At 37.7% G+C, this 24,815-nt stretch overlaps 1 protein-coding gene across 6 annotated transcripts in view; it reads right to left on the bottom strand.

The window, feature by feature from the left end:
• The window catches only part of rgs3a (regulator of G protein signaling 3a), an 89,272-nt gene that overhangs the window by 12,206 nt on the left and 52,251 nt on the right, over positions 1 to 24,815 (bottom strand). For 4 of the 6 annotated variants that reach the window (XM_051894415.1, XM_051894417.1, XM_051894418.1 and 1 more), the window contains one exon: positions 6,555 to 6,625. In XM_051894415.1, the coding sequence (XP_051750375.1) occupies positions 6,555 to 6,625 (71 nt within the window). Of the gene's footprint in view, positions 1 to 824; positions 867 to 6,554; positions 6,626 to 6,720; positions 6,821 to 24,815 lie in introns of those variants that run through there. The other 2 variants (XM_051894422.1, XM_051894420.1) reach the window with 2 other exon arrangements.

Below are 24,815 nucleotides of genomic sequence, written 5' to 3'. Positions count from 1 at the left end.
CACAAAACCTTTACCAAGTTTCATACCATTCCAATGAAGTAAAAAAATTATAAAAAACCAAAACGTAAATTTGTTCAGTCAAAAATGACTGAAGAGCACCAGAGCGAGTTTCATGGATTCACAATCAAAAAACATTAATGCCATAAACGTTCTCTGAAAATTCATGTTCAAATTTTTTTAAATTTGCAAAAGAGTTTGGTTTAAAATAAAATGGTTTATTTTGCATTAAAAAAGTCTATTCATTGTGTGGTGCTGTTTTACATTTTTTTAAATTATGTTTTTCTTAATCTACCATTATTTTCTATTATGATTCTAATTATATTTTTATTGCCTAAATTATTAAAAATGTTTTTATTAAAATATTGAAAATATCAAATAAGGCAGGTAGTACCACATATATGATTTTAGAGTGAAATATGAGTCATCAGATTCACGCCACTTTGTTTTGCTGAATCAGTCAAAAGAAACACTTGAAAATCTCTTCACGGTACAAAGAGGACACACTGAAGTACACCAACAGATTTAAACAACACTAAATCGTAGGTGAATAATATGGCACAGAGTTTCAACAACAACAGTCCAAAGCAGAACCTCCAAAACATCAAAAACCAAACCAAGCAAAAGCTAAAACACGAACCCTTCACGTGTCAGCTCTCCCAAACACCCTGTCAGACAAACCACAGGAGACGTGAACTCCAGTCACCCTCATCTTCTCCATTTTCTAAGCTATCCTTCTATTTTTGCTTTCTATTTTTACCGTCCCTCTTCTCATTACTGTGAGAACTCTCGGAGCAGCAGAGGAGAACACATCATTGGGTCCCTACCTTTCCAGGTACTTCTCAGAGAAATCCACCATTGTGTGTAACATGTGTGTGCTGGGACGGGGCGGTCGAACAGTCACATTCCTCCAACCGCAGAGAGAGTGTGTCTTTATATAGCTCAGATCTCAGAGAGGCAGAACGACTGCGAGCCAATCACAGGCCAGATCTCCATGAACACAGACTGCTGTATTGTGTGTCAGTGTGTCTGTCTATCTATCTATCTATCTATCTATCTATCTATCTTCATCTGTTCAATGACGTGATGCTCATTTATACTGTTCAAAAGTTTGGGGTCAGTAAGATTAGGTTACATTCAGTTTCTATGGTCTACTTTAGACATTCTACTAACTTTAAGTAACTTTGCAACTACATCTCAACTTTTCTACTATCTCTCATAGGTTGTTTACGTCCAGCACTCATTATTGGCCGGCTCCTGCGTCAGCATCACACGCATGCATCGTGCTGGTCACGTGATCAGCTTTGACCAATACTGAGCCGGCATTCGGACGTAAACACGGAAGCCTTCACTGCGTCACCTGTGTAAGGATAATGACAGGGAAGAGAAGAGATTGTTGAATAAAGTGGTTATTTTTGTTTTGTTTTTGCGCACAAAAAGTATTCTCGTCTCTTCATAACATTAAGGTTGAACCACTGCAGTCACATGACTGTTTTAACGATGTCTTTAGTTCCTTTCTGGACCTTGAAAGTGTTGATTATATTGCTGTCTATGGACGAGTCATAAACCTCTCAGATTTCATCAAAAATATCTTCATTTGTGTTCTGAAGATGAACGAAGGTCTTACGGGTGTGGAACGACATGAGGGTGAGGAATTATTATTAGTAAATCATTTTTGGGTGAACTAACCCTTTAAGATTATTTTTTAAAAAGAAATTGATATTTGATATATTTATCCATAGCAAGGACGTGTTTAATAGATCAAATGAGACAGTAAACACTGTTAAATTGTTACCAAAAAAAAGCCTATTTCAAATAAACGTCAATCTTTGAACTTTCTATTCATCAAAGAATCCTGAAAAAAAAAAAAATGTATGACAGTTTCCACAATAATCTGAAGCAGCACGACTGTTTTCAACACTGATAATAATCATAAATGATTCTTGATCATCAAATCATCATATCAGAATGATTTCTGAAGGATCATGTGACACTGAAGACTGGAGTAATGATGCTGAAAATTCAGCTTTGATCACAGGAATAAATAAGTTATTTTAAATTGCAATAATATCTCACAAAATTTTAAGCAAATAAATGCAGAAAAAAGCATTTAAAAAAATCTTACCCCAACTTTTTGAACAATAGTCTATATATTTATTTTTCTGGATCTGAAATAAATTCTGAAATTTTGAAGTGTAACTGTCTGGAGATTGTTGGCAGAGCTAGTCTGGCCTAATCTTTATTATTATCCAAAAGGTATCTGTCAGTTTATTGTAAATAAAGAATAAATGATCAAATATTATTATAAAATAAACAGACATAGATAGACTGTACATCTAAAAGTATTGTGACTCTTGATTTATCCACTAAAACCTGCTGATCAAATATCGTACGTTTGTATGGATTTAAATGAGAGTGCATGAATCTATGAATCATTGATTGTGATTCTGGTGCATGATCAGAGTCCTCTCTCTGTTGGGTTTCTCTGTGAATGGTGACGCTCATAATGAGGTGATGTGATGACAGCCACTCCAGGAAGCGCGGGACAGCCAGTCTCCACACCTGGGAACTGTGGTCGCGAGCTTAGAGAAAGCAGCTGTGTCCTGCCCTCGGGTGAGCCCATAACTCAGCTGAACATGCAGACTGCTCTTTCTCTTTCAGCAGAGGTCTGCAGCTACACTGATCTCAGATGAGCGCTAGTGTCTGCGGTCATAAACCAGGTGCCAGAAAACAACTTCCCTCTGTTAGAGACAAACCAGGTGCAGCCGCTATCACATCATCTGATCTGTGAGTGATGACTTTTTTGCCCCTATAAAGAGCTTTTATATCAACCCTGAAAAAGCTTCCAGCTACTTCGGGTCAATTTCGCATGCCATTGTGTTTTCAAGTCAGCACACATCTGTTCGGAGCAATTCAGGTGATCCGAATACATGACTGAATGTAAAAACCCACATGTGCCACAGATATTCCCTTCTCAGTGAGACGCTTCACCTGATCCTCCATTTTGAGAGTGAGAAGACATGCAGCTAATTAAATGAGATCACGAATCCTTTCATGTGTTGGCAAAGGGTCGGCCGAGATTGAAAAATGATACTTGTCCAATATCCCGTAGGGAAACATGCAAAAAAGTGTCTCTTGAATATTTTCATTCTAAATTGTTTTAACCCACATCACATAAACAACTGAATGCTGGATCTAATGTTTCTAAATCCAAAGTTATGTGAAGCACTCGTTGTTATCTCACAATTCTGACGTTTTTTCTCAGAATTGCAAGATATAAACTCGTATTGTGAGTTATAAAGTCAGAATTGCAAAAAATAAAGTTGCAATTCGGACTTTTGTTCTCGCAATTGCGAGATTTTATCACACAATACTGACTTTATAACTCACAATTCTGACTTTTTTCTCAGAATTGTGAGATATAAACTCACAATGGTGAGTTATAAAGTCAGAATAGCATGATTTTAACTCACAATGGTGAGAAAAAAACATCTTTTTTCCCCTCACAACTGGACATTATAACACGAGACATGAGGAAAAAAAGTCAGAATTGCAAGATTTAAACTTGCAATTTCATGATATAAAGTTACAATTCTGTCTTTTTTTTCTTGCAATTGTGAGTTTATAACTCTCAATTATAACTTTATATTTCACAATTCTGAGAAAAAAAAGTCAGAATTGTGAGATAAAAAGTCACAATTACCTTTTTTATTTCATGGTGGAAACAAGCTTCTATAATTGTGCAAAGAACACTGCGAAAATAAGTCTTTATTAATCAATAACCTGTCCCTGTAATCATGATTGTGTTTTAAAAAATAAGGAACAAGGGATTTTACTGCCTGCAGTGTTTATTTAATCTGGAAACTGCAGTGAATTATATGTATATCAGTAAGTTTTTAGAGTTTTGCAGGAATGTAGGTAGAGGCACATTTTTCCAATGAGTCAATGTTGGTAGATTCTGAACGGCTGCTGAGATGAGAGAGAAGAGTGTTGTCACATTCCTGTTTACTGTTTTGATGTCATTCATCTAAATGTGGCTCAATTTCACATATATTTCACAACACAGCGCTACCCACATTCCACACTCGCTATAACAACACTTCTGTAATTACATATGCTGCATTCTGGGCATTCACTGACTCATGTAGAAAAAATGCATGCATATTTGTGTGTGTGTGTGTGTGTGTGTGTGTGTGTGTGTGTGTGTGTGTGTGTAAACAGTTTAGAAATATTACACTTAGTAAATCAAAACACAACAAAACAAAGGCAAATTATATTATTACCAAAAAAGTGGTAGATGCTATTTACACTATAAGTGCAAATACACTTTTATACACACACTATTCCTATCTGTTCGATCAATGCTAGGACACATGTAATGTCTATTATAGGCATATTAAAGACCTGTTAGCCACTTGTTAAATATTTGCTTCATATTTTATTTATCATAAACACCTCTCTGAGCTGATATACGATGAGAAAGGGGAGAAGAACAGGATCAGAAAAAGGTGGTTTCAAATATGATTTCGGTCGAAGGTCAAAAGCTAAATCTGTTCTTATATTCTGACACTGTCCCAGTTGCCAGCTTGGTTTCTAATGTCATTTTGTCTGGCTCAACCAAACAATGGTGGGCGGAGCTATGTAAATAGCCTATTTGCACTTATCGTTAACACTTAACACAAATCAAGTCATGGCCAATTAGCTCTACGAACTTTACATTCACATATACGTTGCACACACGTCTAAAGTCACGGTCACAATACACTTTGAGTGCAAAATTACTCCAGACCCCACAGCACTGACACAAACCATGCTTTTCAGTTTGTTCTTGAACTGTGTTTTCCAGTCTCCCACTTTCACACGTGAATGTAAGTAAATCCGGTGCAAAGTCTAGAGTTACCAAGACTTGATGCAGCTGAAACAACAGAATCAGAACAGCTGCAAAATAGTAGTGTGTGTGTGTGTGTGTGTGTGTGTGTGTGTGTGTGTGTGTGTGTGTGTGTGTAAAATAACTCACTCCCAAGACATGCACTGAACTATGAAGAACTACTGATTTCAAATAATGTGGCACTCATGTATGTTTTCATGTGCTGTAGTCACTTAGTTTACTGAACACCACTTAAAATAAGTGTCTGCAAGAAGATTAAAACATTACAACCTTTCAAGAGACAGAAGAGATATTCCAAACATTACCAGCGAGTCAGTGGAATATTACGTTTTAATCCCCATCAGATCTGAAAAAGCAGTGGCTGATAAACATCCAGATCATTTCACCAAAGATTAGCTTGAAGCTCTAGGTTTGAAGGAGACTAGACACGTCTCTTTGTGGAAAAAAAAAAACCCTGTATCAAAGGAAACATTCACTGAACTTTCTTCAAGCTCAGATTTAGCGACTCCAGACATTATTCCAGACAGTCCCAGTTCACCAGACAGTAAAAACCTTTCCTTTATTGTGTTGACCTCAAAATTCACAGTAGATGTAGTTATCCGACCAAAGAACACAGGGAGCTGAAGCCCAGAGAGTCGTTCTGATTCTATTGTTCTGGAGGTGCGAGACAATTGACACCTCACAACACAAAGGCTCTGATTAACTATCTGTGATGATCTTCATACAGTATCCATGTGAGGAAGTTTGAGAAGCTCTACATATAAATAAAGGTCCCAAAACAACAATGCAACAGAAGAACTGTTTTTGGTTCCCCAAAGAACCTTTCAGTGATCAGTTCTTAAAAGTGTGAAGAACATTTTAATATTCTAAAGAACTTTTTTCCACTTTAAAGAACCTTTTGTGCAACTATAAGGTCCCGTGGATGTTAAAGGTTCCTCGTTGAAACATCAATGTCAATAAAGAAGCTTTATTTTTCAGAGTGGAGGTTGGCTGCAACTCCATTCAATACACAAGTATTGATCTTCATGTGAACCAAAAACAAAAAACTCTCAATGATTCAACTTTCTTTACCTCTTTGTAACACTTTACAATAAGGGTACATTTGTTAGCATTAGTTAAAATGAAAAATACTTCTAAAGCATTTATTAATCTTAGTTAAATTTAATTCAAACATTTACTAATGCATTATTAAAATCAAATATTGTTTAGGTTTCCATTATTGGCAACATTTTACAATAAGGTCTTGCATTATTTAACATGTACTAAGAATGAAAAACACTTCTAAAGCATTTATTAATTGTATTAAATCGAACATTTACTATTATTAAAACAAAAAGTTGTATGTATTAATATTAATTAATGGACCTGAGCTGACCTGAACTAGTTTATTTAACGTTAACAAAGATTAACAAATACTGTAACTAGTTAATATCAGTTAATGCATTAATACCTAATGGGACCATATATTTCTCCAAAATGCAAAAACACAGCATGTTTTCACATGTGTCACAAAACCAAGGAAATTAGATCTAAAGAAGAACTAAAGACCAATGAGATTTTCTGAGAACATTTCAATATTTAATAACAACTTGTGGAGCCTGATAACTCTCTCTCTCACCAACACCAACGACCAACATACAAACGCAGAGAAACTGGAAGCGGGACTTACAGGTTTTTGGATTTCTTCTTCTTGGTCCCGTCAGGACCCACGTCACAGCTGCATTCGGAGCCGGCACTCAGCTGTGGAGAGAGAAACAGTCGGCATCATCCAGTGAGGAAAGCAATTCAGAAGTCCAGCTCCAAAAGTAGCTAAACCACGACAAGTTAATCCTCACCGCCTGGTACAGGCCATAGTGTGTGTGAGTGAGTGACCCTGGCCACTGTAATCCTCAGCAGCGAGCGTGTGAGATTGTGTGCATATGTGATAGGTTCAGCTGGCCTCCAGCCATGCCCAGGATTACAGCGAGGGGCTCAGACCGGGAGTCACATTACACTTCCTGCCCTCGGAGCGATATTATAGGCTGAACGGACAGGGGGAGGGGAGGAGAAACTGGGCTGTCAGTCTGAAGGTTTGAGACCCTTCTGAGTGTAGAAGAATGAGCCATTGTGTGTGTGTGCGTCCCATCTTGACCCCTGGTCTGGCTGCGGCCACTCATGGCACAGACCTCTCATGTTGCGACTGGACGATAAACAGCTTTTCTTGGCCTTTTCAGTTAGACAAATATTTCCCCTACTGTATATCATGTTTTGTATCAAGTCTGAGCTCCCACGGGATTTGTCACACCTCTGAAAATTAGGCCTTATCGTGCAAAAGCATTGTTTCAACAAACTCTTCTGACAATAGCACATTATTCTGAGACTTGGAAGGTTTCTACTTCATTGTGGCGAACAGTGTTTTGGAGTAATAACGAAGTATGAGAGATTGTGGATGAAAAAATGCTGGGTTGTTTGGGTCAAATATGGACAAACACAACCCAAAATGTAATTGAAAAATTTAAACCAACAGTTGGGTTTGTCCATATTTGACCCAAACATGGGTTGAAACAACCCAGCATTTTTTAGAGTGAAGGTGAGTTTAACCATGCAAATATTTTAAAATAAAATGAAACTTTTACCCACGTTACAAAAAAAAAAAAAAAAAAAAACATCTAGAAATATCATAGCTGTTACTAAAATGATTAATTGACTAAAATTGTTTTTTTTTTTTAGTTTTAATAATTTTGTCATGTGATTTTGTCATTTTTATATATATATATTGCAAAATGTAAAGTTGCAATGAAACAGAAGTAGCAACTGATCTTTTCTTCCATACTGCAATGTACATCAGAGTGCAACAGATTATTGAAACTATGTAGGATGTTGATTGGATGTTGAGATGTGGCTGATGCACTCAAAAAATGGAGTCAGATGAATGTGAGTTTGCATTGGGGGGTTTAAATGGACTAAACATTGGAGAAGTCTGACATACGTCACCAGAAAGAAGTCTATCGAGTTATGGATATTTTGAATAAAGATTGCAAGGTGCAAAATTAAAAGATGAATAATTCACAATGAGATATTTATTTCATACTGACTTTAATATATTTTCCATCATGTCTATTAGTGTTTTAACTCACCTCAGAAGTGGTAAAACTAATTATTGTGTCACACCTGGCTCAAAGATGCAACGTTAAGCGGAGACGACACGGCAAAATTAACTTGAAAAAGAATTTATTACATCAAAAATTAATAAAATATCAGTAATCAGTAATGTTGGGAAATAACTGAGGAGTGTTGTCAGAATGTAAGCATGATAAACAAAACAAATATCCTCAAAACTGGAGCGCAGGACTGGCAAATTGCCTAAGCAGCAGTTTAGGAGCGGCAGCGACTAACAACTGCACGATCTTTAAATAAAGAAGCATCCAGGTGTGCTCAAATCACGCCCCATTCACCAACAAGACCTCATCCAGAACACAACACAACAACTGGGTCATAACAATTATTATTATTACAGAATTTAGAGGTTAGATGGTTCTGAGAAAACAGTTATCAGAACCCACCCATAATCCCACAGGGGTCAGAACAGTCAGCACTGGCATCACAATAAAGTACTAATCTTAGGACCTAGAATGTGGGAAGCAGGAAATCAGATTCCCAGGGGAACAATTTCTGTAAGATCTGATGCCAAGGGCAGAAGAGGTTGTACTGTTATTGATGAATTTTTCTCATTACCTCTCGGTTGTAAAATGCTTCACATACTACTGACTTTACAGTGAAACATGGAGCTTTAAAAAAAATACCAGTCCAAATAAATGGCACATTCTTTTTACTCTGATGTGGAATGCAAACGTTTGGGCACTCCTGGTCAAAATTTTCTGTGAATAGATAAGCGAGTACACTTAAAAATTATGGTTCCAAAAGGAATGCCAGCGAAGAAACATTTTTGATTAATCTGAAGTTAAGGGTGCAAAAGGTGATTCTTATGATCAGAGATCATTTATTATAGCTTGTCAAATTTGCCCCTATTTGGGTGTGAGCAAAAACACGCCATTTTTGTGTGTGTCCCTTTAAATGCAAATGAGCTGCTGCTCGCGCCCCCTTTCCAGAAGAGGGCGGAGCTTTAACAGCTCACACTTCGGTCGCTCAACATCAACAAAGCTGGAGAATCTCACGCAGACAAAATGAGGATTGTCAGTAACGGTGTTCAGCCTTACATTGTTCAAACCGGAGTCGACACTGATGGAGAGACTCAGGAAGAAGTTACAACTTTTAGACGTTTCTGAATGGTTAGTGGATAAATTTATGTAGTTGCTGTGGAGTTGATTGTAAATTTTAGGGATTGTGATGTCACCAACCCGGGAAGAAGCTCGTTGTAGTCCCTACCAGCCATTTGTTGTAGTCCTTAAACAGAGAATTCTTTAAAAGAAAATATCTCCCTTTGCATTGAACTTTGAGCGTTGTAACTTTGCAGATGTTGTTTATGCTCAAACAGCAACATTACACACTAACTAAAGTTAAAAAAGTGAAATCATAATCAAGGACCCCTTTAAGAGATGGCAACCCATGACATTCTAACCGGAGCTGTTCACGTCCTCAGACTTGGAATTATACTGTCAACAGTATCAACACCAAAATGAATCTGCAGCAGTCATGTACAAGCTCTCTATGTTGTTTACGTTCTTTATTATTGTAATGTCATGTGCTTTGAGACATGAGGTAGTTTAACGCTGTCTCTTGTGACGCTTTGCCGACAGCAGTTGTGTGTGTGTGTGTGTGCGCGTTCATGTGTTTTGGAGGAGAAGTGGCTTTGGACGGCGATTCGCAGGGAGGGTGTGAATTGTATGCTTTCAATGCTATCAGGCTAATGTTAGCATTTCCCAGATCACCTACTGCACCTTTAAACTAAACATTTTAATAATCTAAAGAACCACTTCTCACTATAAAGAACTTTTGGTGCAACACAAATAGATGTTCCATAGATGTTTAGGTTCTTCATGGAACCATAGATGCCAATAAAGAGCCTTAATAAGTGTGTAGAAGATGAACTGATCTCCAATAGGTATAAAGCTGAAACATTCTGAAATTTTTTTAAGCAAGACTTATGTGTTATTTTTGTTGTAAACAATTTTAGAGTGAAAGAAGGAAAGGAGCACCATTCAACATTTTAGGCACCCTCTCAGATAAGATCTCAGCTAACCTTTACCAAAGTCTCCGACCTTAGTTTTTAGGTCTATAGCTTGTTCACAATCATTGTTTGTAAAGGCCAGGTGATGCAAATTTCAAAGCTTTATAAATACTCTGACTTCTCAAAAGTCCCAACAATCAACAGCCATGTGCTCCCCTAAGCAGCCATTTCCTCAGTTCGTAATGCAATTAAGAACTGCCAGTAAACAGGAATGGTGGAGGTCAATTTGAGGACTGGAAGCCCAAAAAAACTTTCTGAGAGAGAACTGGATTGGTGGTGTACTGTTCTACTCTGAAGCGACACCTGGACATATATGAATCATGCAAAAAAAAAACTTTCCTGCATCCTCAGCACAAAATTCACTGTCTGAAGTTTGCAAGAGAAAATAAAACTTTTGTGATGGAATGAGCAAAGGTATGATTGGAGGAAAAAAAAAGAATGCAGAATGTCATGAAAAGATCACATCTTCAATTGTTAAGCACAGATGTGGAACTTTGGGCTTGTGTTGCAGCCAGTGTCACGGGGAACATTTCACTGGTTGAGCAAAGAATGGATTTAATTAAATACCAGCGAATTCTGGAAGCAAACATCATGTTTTCTGTAAAAAAGCTGAAGATCAAAAAAAGGATGCTTTTACAACAGTATAATTAAATCCTCAATGGGGCTCAAGATGTGCAAGTTGAAGCTTTTTCCATGGCCCTCACTGTCCATCGACCTATGCATAATCGAAAATCTGTGGAAGACGGCCCAAGAATTCACAAAACTAGATTCCTAGATTTGATCCATTTAAGATGATGTAAGCTTTCATATATAGTGTGTGTATAGATGGGAATCCATTAGTTTGCTGATGTACTGGGTTGGCACTATATTAAACCCTCAAGTCTGCGAATTTAAGAGGTAAAATACTAGCAAAATGGCAATGGCATGGAATGGAGAAGATGTGATGTGAATGGAGATGTGACCGGACACTGAATGACTGTGAAGGCAGAACTTAAATAGTACACAATAAAAGGCTAAACAAGGTAATTAATCAAACACAGCTCATAATGACATAACCATAGAAACAATTGAGGAGCGTGAAATTGAACAAAGGAAAACAAACTAAAAGTTTGTGAAAACTAATCTAACAAAACTTTACTGTGACATAACTCCCCCCTCCGGCAAGGCGCATACTCGTGCTGTAACTGAAAAAGAAGCAAAGGGAGGGATGGAGGGGGCTTTGGAGGGATGGAGGCGGGATGCGGTGAATGGATGGTGATGGGAAGACGACGAAACCCTGGTGAAGATGGATGAAGCCTGATGGCGCAGATCCAGAGCTCCACAGAGTTGACAACCCATGGTGGAGACGAAGGAAGAAGGAGCCAAGATGTTGTTGGCGTGGCTGCCTACATCTGGGGGATGACCGATGGATACGAGTCCGGAGGATTCATAGGCGCAGGCGGAGGGCTGATGGAGTTGAGCGACATCACTGGAAATAGAGACCTAGGTGATGCTGCGGCGACGAGTGTCTGAGGCAGAGCAAGAGTACCCGAGGACTGGGGCGATGCCAGTGTGACTGAGGAGAGAGGAGAAACCAAAGGGAAGGAGGAACCCGCTGCAAGTGTGGAGGGATGGAGCGCAACGGATGGCCCGTAAGTGTGTGGTGGAAGTAGAGTGACGACTGACCAAGGGGGAGCTGGTGGGACGATGGAACCCGATGGAGCCGCAAGGCCGAGGGTCTCTGGTGGAGCCGCAGATGGGAGGAGTCAAGGCAAAGCCGACAGGTCGAAAGGCCGAGATGGAGCGAAGTAATCTGAGGCTGGAGGTGGAGCCACAGGATCCTCTCACTCAGGTGCTGCTGGTGGTTGCATGACCTGTGGCTCGACATCACGACAAGGTGACCCCAGAGATGATGAAGGGATGCAAACAACCAGCGATGGCGGGGCTGGAGGACTGGCTGAGCTCTGCTGTGATGGTGGTAACTTGAAATTTGACGGGATCAAAGTAAGTATGACACAGTCCAAACAGGTCGATGAAACGTTTAAATCACAGTCCATATCCTTCTCAATGCTGTCTTTAAACAGAAAAAAATCCACAATATAATCTAAAAACAGGGCAGAGATACACACGGTCATGCAAATGTGACCAGACCAGAAAATTACCCCAAGATTTACTCGCCCTCAAACCTAGGTGTCAAAATCCTAGGTGTATATGACTTTCTTCTTTCTGATGAACACAATCTGAGTTATATTAATACATATCCTGATGCATACAAGCTTTATAATGGCAGTGAAGGGGACCAACGAGTATGAAGCTCAAGTCACATCAGTTACACTTTTTACGTTAGTTGAATACGGAAGGCGGTCTGGCGGAAGCTAGATATTTTACTTTAGAACTTGTTAAATATGGATATTTTTCTTACACAAACACATTGCTTCATTTCAGAAGGCCTTTATTAACTCCTGGAGCCGTGTGGAGTACGTTTATGATGGATGGATGGAGGCACTTTCTTCATCTTCATACTCGTTGGTCCCGTTCACTGCCATTATAAAGCTCGGATGCATCAGGATATTTATTAATATATCTCAGATTGTGTTCATCAGAAAGAAGAAAGTCATATACACCTAAGATGGATTGAGGGTGAGTAAAGCTTGGGGTCATTTTCATTTTAAAGTGAACTAATCCTTTAAATAATAGATTTAAACAAGGTAATTAATCAAACACAGCTGAAAAGAACGAATTTGTAATGACGTAACCTTAGAAACAACGGATAAGCGGGAAAATGAACAAAAGAAAACAGGAACTAAAGAATTACAAACTTTTTTTTAAAAAGTCGCTGTTTGAGCCTGATTAATTTTGGCTTCGTCATCCTGGAATATGGCCATGATGTGTCTTCCTACTCCATAACTGTTCCCAAACATATAACATACTAGAAACATAATAATCACAGCAATAATGATCCAGTCATAGACTCTTAAGTATCTGTGTCCTTTAAAAAAAATAAAAAAATAAATAAAATTGATAACCCCTGGTCATTTTATGCTTTTATTTTAAATGGTAACAGAATTTAATTTAGTTCATGGTTGAGCCTTTCTTTTAGTGCTCTGGACTCTGTCCCAAGTAAAGGTGACTAAGTTAGTTAGGGTTAATGTGCAAATGTTGTTTGTCAATGAGAGCCCACTAAATGTCAAGCAAAAACATCAGAATGATACTGACGTGAGTGAACACACGTGTGAAATGACGTTAGAGGAAGTCCATTAATGTGTGACGAGCAGGCTTCTATAAAACAGTCATGTGAAGGCTTCAGGTGGAATACAGATGTAACAATATTTACTCTAGTGTTGTTTATGTCAAGGCGTCATGTCAATTTTTTACAAATGAATATCGTTTCAAAGGAACTTTACAGAAAACTATCGTAAGTGAACAAGCCAAAAGCAGCAGTGGCCATAAATAAATAACATTGTTAGGAGGGAGAAAAACTTGAGAGGAGCAAGGCACACATTACAATGTCAAATATGTGTAATACTAGTCACGTGTTAAGTGAAAAAAACTTGTAAGGATAATGTTTAAACATTAAGAATAACGATTAATTTATAGTTGTTGACGTCCATCCTAAACCTCTGGCTGGTATAGACTGTGGTGTCAGATTGCTATGTAAACACAGGCCACTGCACAGTTCAGGTTGCTACAACCATTTGTGGGTATTTATTTATTCCAGAGCAGGTGGGCCATATTCTTGACTGTGGTGACGTGTGTGTAGTGCCGCACTAAAGGGTGGCCATAGTTATGTTCCAATACAGAGGTCTACTGAACGTCACAGCTGTTCATTAACAGGACTGTTTCTGCTTTTTTAAGGTGCTCAGAGTGCTTTTAACACGCTCCTATGCAATTGCTAGAATGTTCTGGGTGGTTATAGGGCATTACTTAAATTGTTATAGTGATCCTTGCAAACCTCAATCATAATTTCTTACTGTACGGAACCATCAATGATGATGGAGCTATATTAATAATATATTTTAATAATCTTTTTCCATGCTTTAAAGAAGGGCACTTATTTTGATGTTTTGACAAACATACTAAAGCACATGTAAAGTACTTGATTTTAATTTTATTAACTGTAGTGTGTTGCTCGATATTAGATTTAAAGTCAATGTATTTAAAATGTACTAAATTGCAACTTCGTCATTACAAATAATTGCAAAGAAACAAACAATTAGTTGTCCGTAAACATTATGTTCAGTTCACACATAAGTCGATAACACAAATTCACTATTAACAATGACTTTTGCCTCAATAAACTCCTAATTACTGCTTATTAATAGTTAGTAAGGTAGTTGTTAAGTTTAGGATTAAGGGATACAGAATAAGGCATTAATATGTGCTTTATAAGTACTAATAAACAGCTAATATGCATGCTAATAAACAACTAGTTAAAGTGAGAATTGTTCCTCATACTAAAGTGTTACCGTATATTCTTTTAAAGTATATTCTTTCTGTAATAAGTACTCTTTTTAAAAGTATGCTAAAAATACTTCTTTTTCATGAGGGCAGTTATGTCTTTAATAACAGATTTGTGAACATTAAGATTAAACTAATGCTGCTGACACTGTAAAAGACACTGAATCCCATGCAGTCTCTGGGAAAACACCGATGGTTCATCTTCTCCCTGCATACCACAAAACACATGCTCCGAACCTTTCTGTCTGAATCTCTCCCAGCGTGAGCACTGCCCTGAGCTATAAATAACCTCCCCACATGGGCTGCTCCGCAGAGAAACAGAGAAAGGGAGACAAATCAGGACAAACAAAGAGGGAAATATGTTAGGAAATAAGAAACATGTCTAGAAAACTAGATTTAAAGAATTTAAAGAATTTATTTTAGAATTGAATTGTCTTTTTGGAGAACTGGATTCTGTTTGCATCACCGAAACGTTATTTTCCTGTTTATCACTGTAAAACTGCTTTAAAACAATCTGTATTGAATAAAGCACTGTAGAAATAAAGGTCACTTGAGTTGATAAGAGCAGGTGGCTCATGGGAGCTGCAGATAAACAGATCATCAAACCCCGGTTAAAGGCTAAACTGCTGAACAGTCAATTGCATGAAACACAGAGAGAGCCAGTTTTTGTTGTTGCTGGATTTTTTTTTTTTTTTTTTGCTATTAAAACCCCAGGTGAGGAAAAGAAACACAAAAGTAACGTAACGCATTAAGGCAGCCGCACACCGGATTAGAAGTGCAGTCTTCCTCCACACAGCTGACTTTGAAGAATCTGTGGTTTGTGGCATATAATTCAGGATATTTCCCAGTTTTTTGTCGTCCTTTTTGTTATTGTTCCACTACTCCACGCTATCAAAGTCAACTGAAGAGTGTTGTGACCTGGTAAAATGAGATATTGAGTGAATGCTCTCCGCACATAGTATACGTTCAGCAAATACTTTCACTTCAAATCCGCTAAATCCCAGAGTCATCTCATTCAGAAATACCAGTTTGTTGGCAGAAACCGCTAAACGGCACTTAAGTCAACAGATGAACCAATTGGAAGACACGAATCGAATCATGTGATTTCAAGATGAATGACGGTGTGCGTATGAGCCGCTATCAATTGACCCTTCGCAAAGACCCGCCCCCCTTAGTTACTGTTGCTTTGTCCAACAAGCCCTGGCGCTGTCACGCCACACAGAGTAAAAAATACATCGCGGAGCAAAGAGGACACTGACAACACGTCGACAGACAAGACAGAGCAGGTTACTTATGATATTAAACAAAGTCCCAGCTTTCCAATTATGTAATTTTTTAAGAAATTCAAGCAATAAAAACTGTTTCATGCTCTTTCATGTGTCGTGACAGATCACTATAGCGCCTCAGCTCAAGCTCATCTCTTCCTAGTTAATTTATAGCATCAAATAATCATGAATGAACATCAGAAGGAATGTTGTTTCAAACGCGGAAAGATGTCAGTACACACCATTTTTCAAGTTCATGTCCACTGAGGTAAATCTTCTAACTCCTGACTGTTTTGTCGGACAAAATGGCGGATTCGGCATTATGATTGGTTAGATTGCTTGTCAATCAAACTCCCGGCGAAGGGTCAATTGCAGAGCTGCAAGTTTTTATCATGTTTTGTCCATCGTTACAGTGACAGGATTTCACGAGTAGCAATTAAACACAACAGTGTTCCTTTTGCTGCTGTAAAACTGACAGAAACTGACGTTTTACTCTGTTTAGTTGTCCAAAGAGGTTTTTGCAAAAAAAGCACACATGGACAGCTGGTTTTGCAGAAAAAGACAGTCAAATTTGTTAAATACCAATGAATTGACTAAAGTGACATTTCTGAAAATAAGGCATTTCAATAACTGACTAATAACCTTTTCATTGCCATTAAAGTGAAATTACTGAACCTAAACATAGGAGCCTGGTAAAAAAATGCTCATTTAAAAGAAAACATGTCAGACAGACTTAGAGGGTTTTGCATCTGAACTCTTCATATGCTTTCGCATTGAGGTTAGTGTATGAAAAATGGCACAACAGGGCAAAATGAAAGAATAGAAAGGGCCACGTTTATTAGACCTATTCATTTTTTCCTATATGTTCAGACATGTTCAAGCAGTAAAACTATGAAAGTAAAAATAAATGTATCTTGCAGCACAGGGTGAAGTCAGTATGTACTTTAACAGTGATTTGGAACAAATACAAAGTTCTGTCATGAAACTCTAGATGGCGCAGGCTAATCAACCTGCTCGTAATCACATGGTTATCTATAGGGCACAGCTGATTGGTTCCTGCTGTGTCAGTAGCCAATGAGCTCGCTGCTCAACCTTCAAAATACTCGGGTAGCATTGCCTTAGCAGTACACTGCGCTTCAGAAACCCTCCACCTTCCCCAGCTCCACCTGTATATATCTGTGGGACGATTTTGAACAGCATCCTGAGTCGTAGCTGGGCACCACGGACAGACACCGAACGGCGCCGCCGCTGTGCGTACACTCATAGAAAACAATGCATTCAAATTTTAAAGACACGACACAGCACTGCTCTTCTTGTCAAGTGTGCGTCCCGCTTTACTTTCCATAAAAAGTACCTAAGTATGCAATTAGTTTTTTAGGAAGTAATGCAATAATGTAACACATTACTTTTAAAAGAAACTTTTCATAACACTGCTGGGGAGCAGCAAACCAGCATCCCAAGTGTGCAAAACATATTTTCAGAAGCCAGCTGTTGCAGGCACTAAAATCCTTTCTCATTCTTTTTATCCTCCCACACTTTAGATCCAGAGGTGTATTAGTTCCATATTCACCTCTGGCTGTCTTTGACAAACTAAAGACTGGTTAGTCCTGCCATTTCTTTTTGAGCAATCACAGTATCTGCAGACTGCAGATGTTCCTTCACATTTTTGTTATTATAACTTCCCTCCTCTCTTTAGCTAAATCAAAATCACAATTCAAACATGCACAGTTTCCAAACCCCCTCTCCAGTATTAATCCGTGTTGGTCTCTGTGAGAGCACGGAATCTGCGTTTCCTTGCATTGTGCTGGTTCTGGGTGAGACTGATGTGGATAAGAACCCTGAAGACATGGCTGCGCTCCCGAGGGTTCCCGTTTCACAATGGAGCGTGACATAGCTGAAGAAAGGCAGGAAGGGGAAAGGCCCAGCAGAGCTAGAAATAAGAACCTGTGGTCTGAGCTAGCAGGTGTCATGTGCATTCATGAAAACCAACGCACACAAACACAGTTCACACATTCATGTGCACACTTGATTTTCTGACGCAAATGTGAGTGGTGTTTGCCCATGAAAAACCTGCCATCACAGCTCTAGCTGAAGTCTCATTGAAAGTCTGGTCTCTAGATATGGCTCGGGTGAAGGGTCATGAAAAGACGGGTCCATTAGACTTAAAGGGTTAGTTCACCCAAGAATGAAAATTCTGTCATTTATTACTCACACTCATGCCGTTCCACACCCGTAAAACCTTCGTTAATCTTCGGAACGCAAATTGAGATATTTTTGTTTAAATCTGATGACTCCGTGAGGCCTCGTCACTTTATAATATTAATATTGAACCACTGTACTCACATGAACTGATTTAAATATGTTTTTAGTACATTAATGGATCTTGAGAGAGGAAATGTCATTGCTGGCTATGTAGGCCTCGCTGAGCCATCGGATTTCATCAAAAATATCTTAATATGTGTTCCGAAGATGAACAAAGGTCTTACGGGTGTAAAACGGCACGAGGGTGAGTAATTAATGACAGAATTTTCATTTTTGGGTGAACTAACCCTTTAAACTAATTCTTCAAGATTTTATTTCTCCATCAGGTGTGATGTTTCACACAGAATATGGTTTGCATAAAAAAAAAAGGGTAATGTGAAAGCTGCACGCAGACCGGGGATGATCAATCTGATGTGAAAAAGACCCGCACGCTAAAGGTGAAAAGGATAACAAAAAACAAATGTGATATAGAAACCACAGCTTTACTGAGGAAAGGCAACCATTTCAGTCACAAATTTCCTTCTTCTGTGCCTAAAGGTCATGCTGTGACAGAAACATTTGCTGTTCCTCAGTAAAGCTGCGGTTTTTAATCTCAAAATATGCTTTTTTGTTGTCTTTTTTCACCTTTATAGTGCACCGGTCTTTATTTCCACTTTTGATTTTTGTTAAATTTTTGTGGTTTTCCCCAAATTATGCTATTTGACAGGCATAGAAACAAATGTCATTTACTCTAATATATATATATATATATATATATATATATATACACATGTGTGCATTTATGATTATGCAAGATGAATGGAAATGCGTGAGGCTCATAAGAAAGAATCAAATAATATTGAAACCAGACCAGAGGAGAACTGAACAATCACACACAGATTTAATGTGCCCACTGTAAAAACAACCTTAGAAAAGTAAATGTGTGGTCACATTTACCATTGGTCAGCTCATTTTGACAGTAAAAATCAAGTCATTTCAATAGGAGTCCACAGGATTGGGAATTTTACTTTAGAATGGATTTCCTGACACAGATTATGCATCGGGTTGAAGTTGGTCATGCAAATTTAGGATGGATGGATGGATAGATAGATAGATAGATACAAAAGTACAAAAAGACTCATCAAATCTAATCAAACAACAATAAAATGGCAACAAGTGGCTATCTGGCTGTGTGTGTGTGTGTGTGTGTGTGTGTGTGTGTGTGTGTGTGTGTGTGTGTGTGTGTGTGTGTGTGTGTGTGTACTACCTTTCCTGCTGTTATTGATCTCTGTTAAAGCATAACATAGGCACTTCCCGTCTGTGTGATGACATCCTGTGATGAAGGATGTTTGTGAATATTGTACTGTGTGGGTCACTTCCTCTTTCAAGACTACATGGTTCAAATCCAGCAGGGACGTGGTCCAAAGTTCTCCATCATTTAAAAATCATTGATACACTCTTTGAAGAGCCATCAACAAAGCTCTGTGTTATTCCATTGATATCGTTCGGCATTCCTGAAGCTCAGAGTGTGACGCGGAGCTCCAACATCTCTCCAGGAAACACCGAATCTTCATTTACATGCAGCACTTTTATTCAAAGTGACTTAGAAATAAAGCAATTTATGGTTGAAGAACCAACAATAGAGCAGTACCCAATGCCAAGCTTCAAGGGTAAGACAGAGTATAAAACTATGTTTTGTTGTTGTTGTTTGTTTGTTTGTTTATATAAATTCGAGCATAAATAAAAACACACATGGAAACTCTCTCAGTTCTGTTTGAAAAGCATCTGTACAGGATTTGGGATTTTACAAAAGGAAAATAGGGTCAAACTCATCAAGGCCTCATGAAAGCCAAAAAGCATGTGAGTAATTTGGGCTTCCTGTCAGACAAACAATAATTCATAAACTGGAGCAGAGGTGTCTGGAGTCCTGGAGTCTGGGGTCAAACATGCTGACCTCTGGACGGTGAAAACTCACACTGACACAGATCACGGCCAAGCAAGAGGCAAAGGAACAGCAGATGCACTAAAGAATCGAGGGATAGTTCACCCAGAAATAAAAACTTTCTTTACTCTCCATTGAAATGCAAAATGAGAAATTAGGCACGATGTTCACCCTACTCTGTTTACTTTATCTGAAAGTAAATTAGTGTTTTAAAAAAAATCATAATGTTGTTAGGGACTGTGGTCTTTAGCCTCCTTGTTAGAGCGCCCGACTCCCATGCCGACAGACCCGGGTTCGAGTCCCGCTTAGAGCGAGCGGTTCGAACAGTAGGAGTTACACATAGAAACTATTAACCCTCTGGTGCTCCTCAGTTACGGGTCATAGAATTATTAGAAATAGACACTTTCTAAAATTTTTCCCAATTTGTGCAGTATTTGAGTCAAAAATTACGGTGGCGCATTGCTGCCACATACATAATATTTTTTCCACTCGATTATGTCGTAATAACGAGATATTATGTCGTTAAAACAACATCTTTTCTTGTAAAAACAACATCTTTTTCTCATTAAAACACCTTTTCTCATTAAAACGACATCTTTTTCTCGTTAAAACGACATATTTTGTACGTGACGTGTACGAAATATAGTAGGCCTTTATCTGATCTATAATAAAGTTTAGATTTATATAGCCTAGATCAGGTCATCAGTTAAACAGGCTATTCAATTCACATTTATTTGTATAGGCCTATAGCGCTTTTCACAATACATATAGTTTCAAAGCAGCTTTACAGGAACTGCATGTCAACATTACAGTTTGGAGTAATCTGTTATCAAAGGTGACTCTGTGCAAGTTATGTAATTTCAGAAATGTAGGCTACACATGCAGTTAACGAACAATGTGTTAAATTTAAGCAATGTATTAGGCAGAAACAACGATCTAATTTAAGTATGTTACGAAAAGATTACGATGTCTAGAAAAACGTGTAGGCTATAGTAAACACTATACTAATAAAACATACTATACAGAAAAATTGGTTTGTGCAGAATTGTATCTTTTAATATCACTTTGTAGGCTACATTAAGCGACGTTAAGCTTTTTCTTCATAATGGTTTTCTATGAGAGGAAAACGCTTGTGTGTAGCCTAATTAAAAGAACTGCGTTCATATTCTGGGCTCATCCGCTTTGCTCTACATAATATGGTTTATTAGTATGATCTTTACAGAGTTTGGTCTTGTACGTGGATACTGGGACACGAGTAAAGTACAAAGCATTGTTAACATAATAAATAATAGTTTACCGTCCAAGTGCGAAGATAGAAATATTTGGATTCGTGCCGAATGAGAGATGAGCCCAAGTTTCAGTTTCAGCTTCGGTTTAAATCAGTTAGTTTAGGCTTTAAAATAAATATTGTTTGCAGCTAATGAATGCCACTATAATTTGTTTATTTTATACTTATATTTTTCATTCTTGTTTTGTATTGAATACCATTACATTTTAAGGATTTGTTGTGGAAATAGCCTAAAATACAGGTTTTTTAGCTTAATCTTTGTAAAAATTTTCATTTTTACCAGTATTTTAGCTACATTAGTTTTGAATGTATAATAAAATACACCAACTAAATTCATCTGGGTTTTCTTTTTTCTTTTTTTTTTTTTTCTCCTCTCAAAAATGTAAGTCTGACCCAATGCATGACATCAGGTGTGACTTATTTTCCAGAAAATAAGGAATGCTAAATGTAAAATTGTGCTTTATTATTAGAAACTGCATATTTACAAATGGGGATATATGCCAATAAAACAATAATATTGTGTTCATTACTCTATGGGCACTGCCATTGATACAGGCATCGAAAGGTATTTTACACTATATTTGCTTGCTTTTCGAGCGTGGAAGTGTGATAAAGGCACTGATTTAGGCTATATAAATTCTCTAATATAGATCAGATAAAGGTAAATGTACACGTCATGTACAAAATATGTTGTTTTAATAATAAAAAGATGTTGTTTTAACGACATAACATCTCGTTATAACGAGAAAAGATGTTGATTTAACGACATAATATCTCGTTATTACGACATAATTGAGTGGAAAAAAATATTATGTATGTGGCAACAATGCGCCACCATAAAAAATAGAGCAAACCTATTTAAAATCCAATGAAAGGAGGCAGATTGGTGTCATCTGGTGGAAAGAAATAAAGAAAAATGATCTGTAATACCACTGTTTAGCCACTAGATGCCTATATATAAATATATACAGGCCTGTGTATCCCCTAGTGGCTGAGAACAGTGTTTTCAGAAATAGGGTACTTACTTATTAAAAATTAGGTTTTGCATTTAAATATATATATTTACACTATATCAAAAAGCCACTTTTCCACTGTCAGGCCGAACACTTCTAAGAACAGTAAGAAACGGTTCCAGTTATATTTCCACTCGAGCCTGGTTCAGTTCGGCATGATTACAAACCGCTCTCGGCGCTGAACTCTCAGCACAGTTAGCTAAACGTGTTTAGATTTATGGTTTTGATTTTCTCTCAGTTTTAGAGTAAAATGTGTTTCGGAAAATATATATTTCATATAAACATTGAAAATAGTGTTTTTATGCATTTTTCAATAAACGGAAAATTCTATAACTTTTTTTTAAGTTCCCTTTTGAAATTTTTTCACCTTAGCGATAATCTGTCAAGTGTCCAAACTGAAGTCTGTGCGCCAGAGATTCAAGATTTATGACAGTTTAAGTTGGAAATTTCACTTGTAGGTCTACGCTCAAAAAAAAAATTAAAAATATAATACATTAATTTGATTGTTATAAATTTTTTTTTTTAAAAATCGGTCATTTTTGACCGCCACTCTAAGAGCAGCAGAGGGTTAACCTATGAATTTTCATTTTTGGGTGAACTATAACTTTAAGGAACAAACTTGCACATTTATAAAAACGGCTAATAAAAATCCTCCTCTTCACACTTATAAAACAGTGCCATGCCAGCCAGAAGTTTTGAAACCATGACAACAGAGCCCGAAAACTTACGGTAACTGGCTGTTACAGGGTGGGTTTAACTCTTTTACAAACACTTGAACTGCATCATTGCCGTACTGTATCTGTACAGTGACGGTCAGGACAGCCGCACTGGCACCGGCTCTACTATGACCAGCATAGCGGGAGTACAACACACGGCAGCACATAACCCCGCGTCTGACGACTGACGACTGCAGTGATTTAACGTCAACCACTGACTCCTGCAGCTCTTCCAGTAATGTGCTGAATAATGTAGAGGGATGTGCGGCAGGACAAACACAATGCACTGGACACACTGTTTTTCAGCTGAGCAAACTGGTGCATCAAAGACTTTTATCATCACTTTTACTTTTGAGGAGCAGATCTTTCAAGAGTGTGAATGAAGTTTTTCATTCAGCATCCAAATATGAAACACAACTCTCCATAAATGGTACTGTGATAAACTACAGTATCTCGTCACATTGCTCAAACTAATGCTCAAATCATTCTGAAGGTCATTCAGTCTGTCTCTGCTCATGTTTGTTAATTGCAGAACAATAATCGGTGGAAGAACACGACAACAGCTCCCTCTGTGGGTCAAAACAAACACCTCATGATTGAGGCTGTAACCTGTAGGCTCTGTTGATTGATTTTTCTTGCCACATTAAGTATTTTTCTACTTGATGAGCTGATATTGAGGGAACTGGCAGGGACAGGCCGGTCTACCTATATAACTACTGTTTCAAAATGTAGTCAGCTACTATATAGTTCAAATTAACTTGTTTAAAGTATCTTGTAATTGAGCAAAAACAATGCTGCATTATGCATTTCAAGTCTTCTGAGGCCGAACAATTGCTTTATGTATGCTAGTCATATTTTGATAATGTCATTTCACCGCTGTACAGTTGATTTAAAAATTTTCAGTAACACTTTACTTGAAGAATTTATGTACTATACATTATAAGGTATTCATAATGTATGTTATAATGCATTAGAGCTTTTCATAAATAATTGTAACCAAAGTTAAAATGCATTGTAATATTAGCAGATTCCTGTTGCATCTGAAACTGGTTGTTTGTCATGTTTTAATGCGTTATACTTTCTAAATGTGTAACAATGAATAGATGAGTATTATAACTGTGCTAACAATTATTCATGAGATCATACATAAGGTGCATTACAAGGCGTAGTTAATGAATTAAAAATACTTTTATAATGCATTATATATACAGTAATGGCTTTAAGTAAAGTGTTACCAGATATTCATTTGAAATCATATTCTGACCCACATGTGTTGTTAGATAATACTAGATGAGATTAGTTCATTAGTATCATTTTAAATATTGTCAATCAAACGGTAAAACATGAGAATAAATCAGTGCAGCTCTTACAGCATCTTAAAGTCAATAAGCCAGAATAATTATTATAATATTGTTGTTGTTGTTGTTTTCTATGGCAAGGATTAATTTGTTTTCAAAACAGGTTTATCCCAGAAACCATGATTTCGACTAGACCTAACAATGCACTTTAAATAAACGACACGGTCATTTCACATTCTTCAGTGCACAGAGATTATTTTTAACCCAGTCCAGTTCAGTTTATTGTGACTGTACTCCTCAACACTGTCCACCTCCATCTTGCCCACATCGATTGGGTTTAGCAGGATCTTCTGCCTACTGAGATCCACAACAAGCTGCTTAGTGTTTCTGATGTTAAGATGAGGTGATTCAGCTCACAGCACTTCTCTCTATAGCTGAGTCATCTGAAAACACTGATGTGGATGTCAGGACCGCACACGCGCTCTTTCACTGTAATGCGCCCCCTTCTATTCCTTTGCCCCTCTTGATGTGATTCCTGTCCACACACACAAACCGAACACCAT

The sequence above is a fragment of the Ctenopharyngodon idella genome, chromosome 5, assembly GCF_019924925.1.
Source record: "Ctenopharyngodon idella isolate HZGC_01 chromosome 5, HZGC01, whole genome shotgun sequence".
NCBI classification, from domain to species: Eukaryota; Metazoa; Chordata; class Actinopteri; order Cypriniformes; family Xenocyprididae; genus Ctenopharyngodon; species Ctenopharyngodon idella.
Note: the sequence above shows the minus strand (reverse complement) of the source record. Positions and strands in the feature narration are given on the sequence as shown.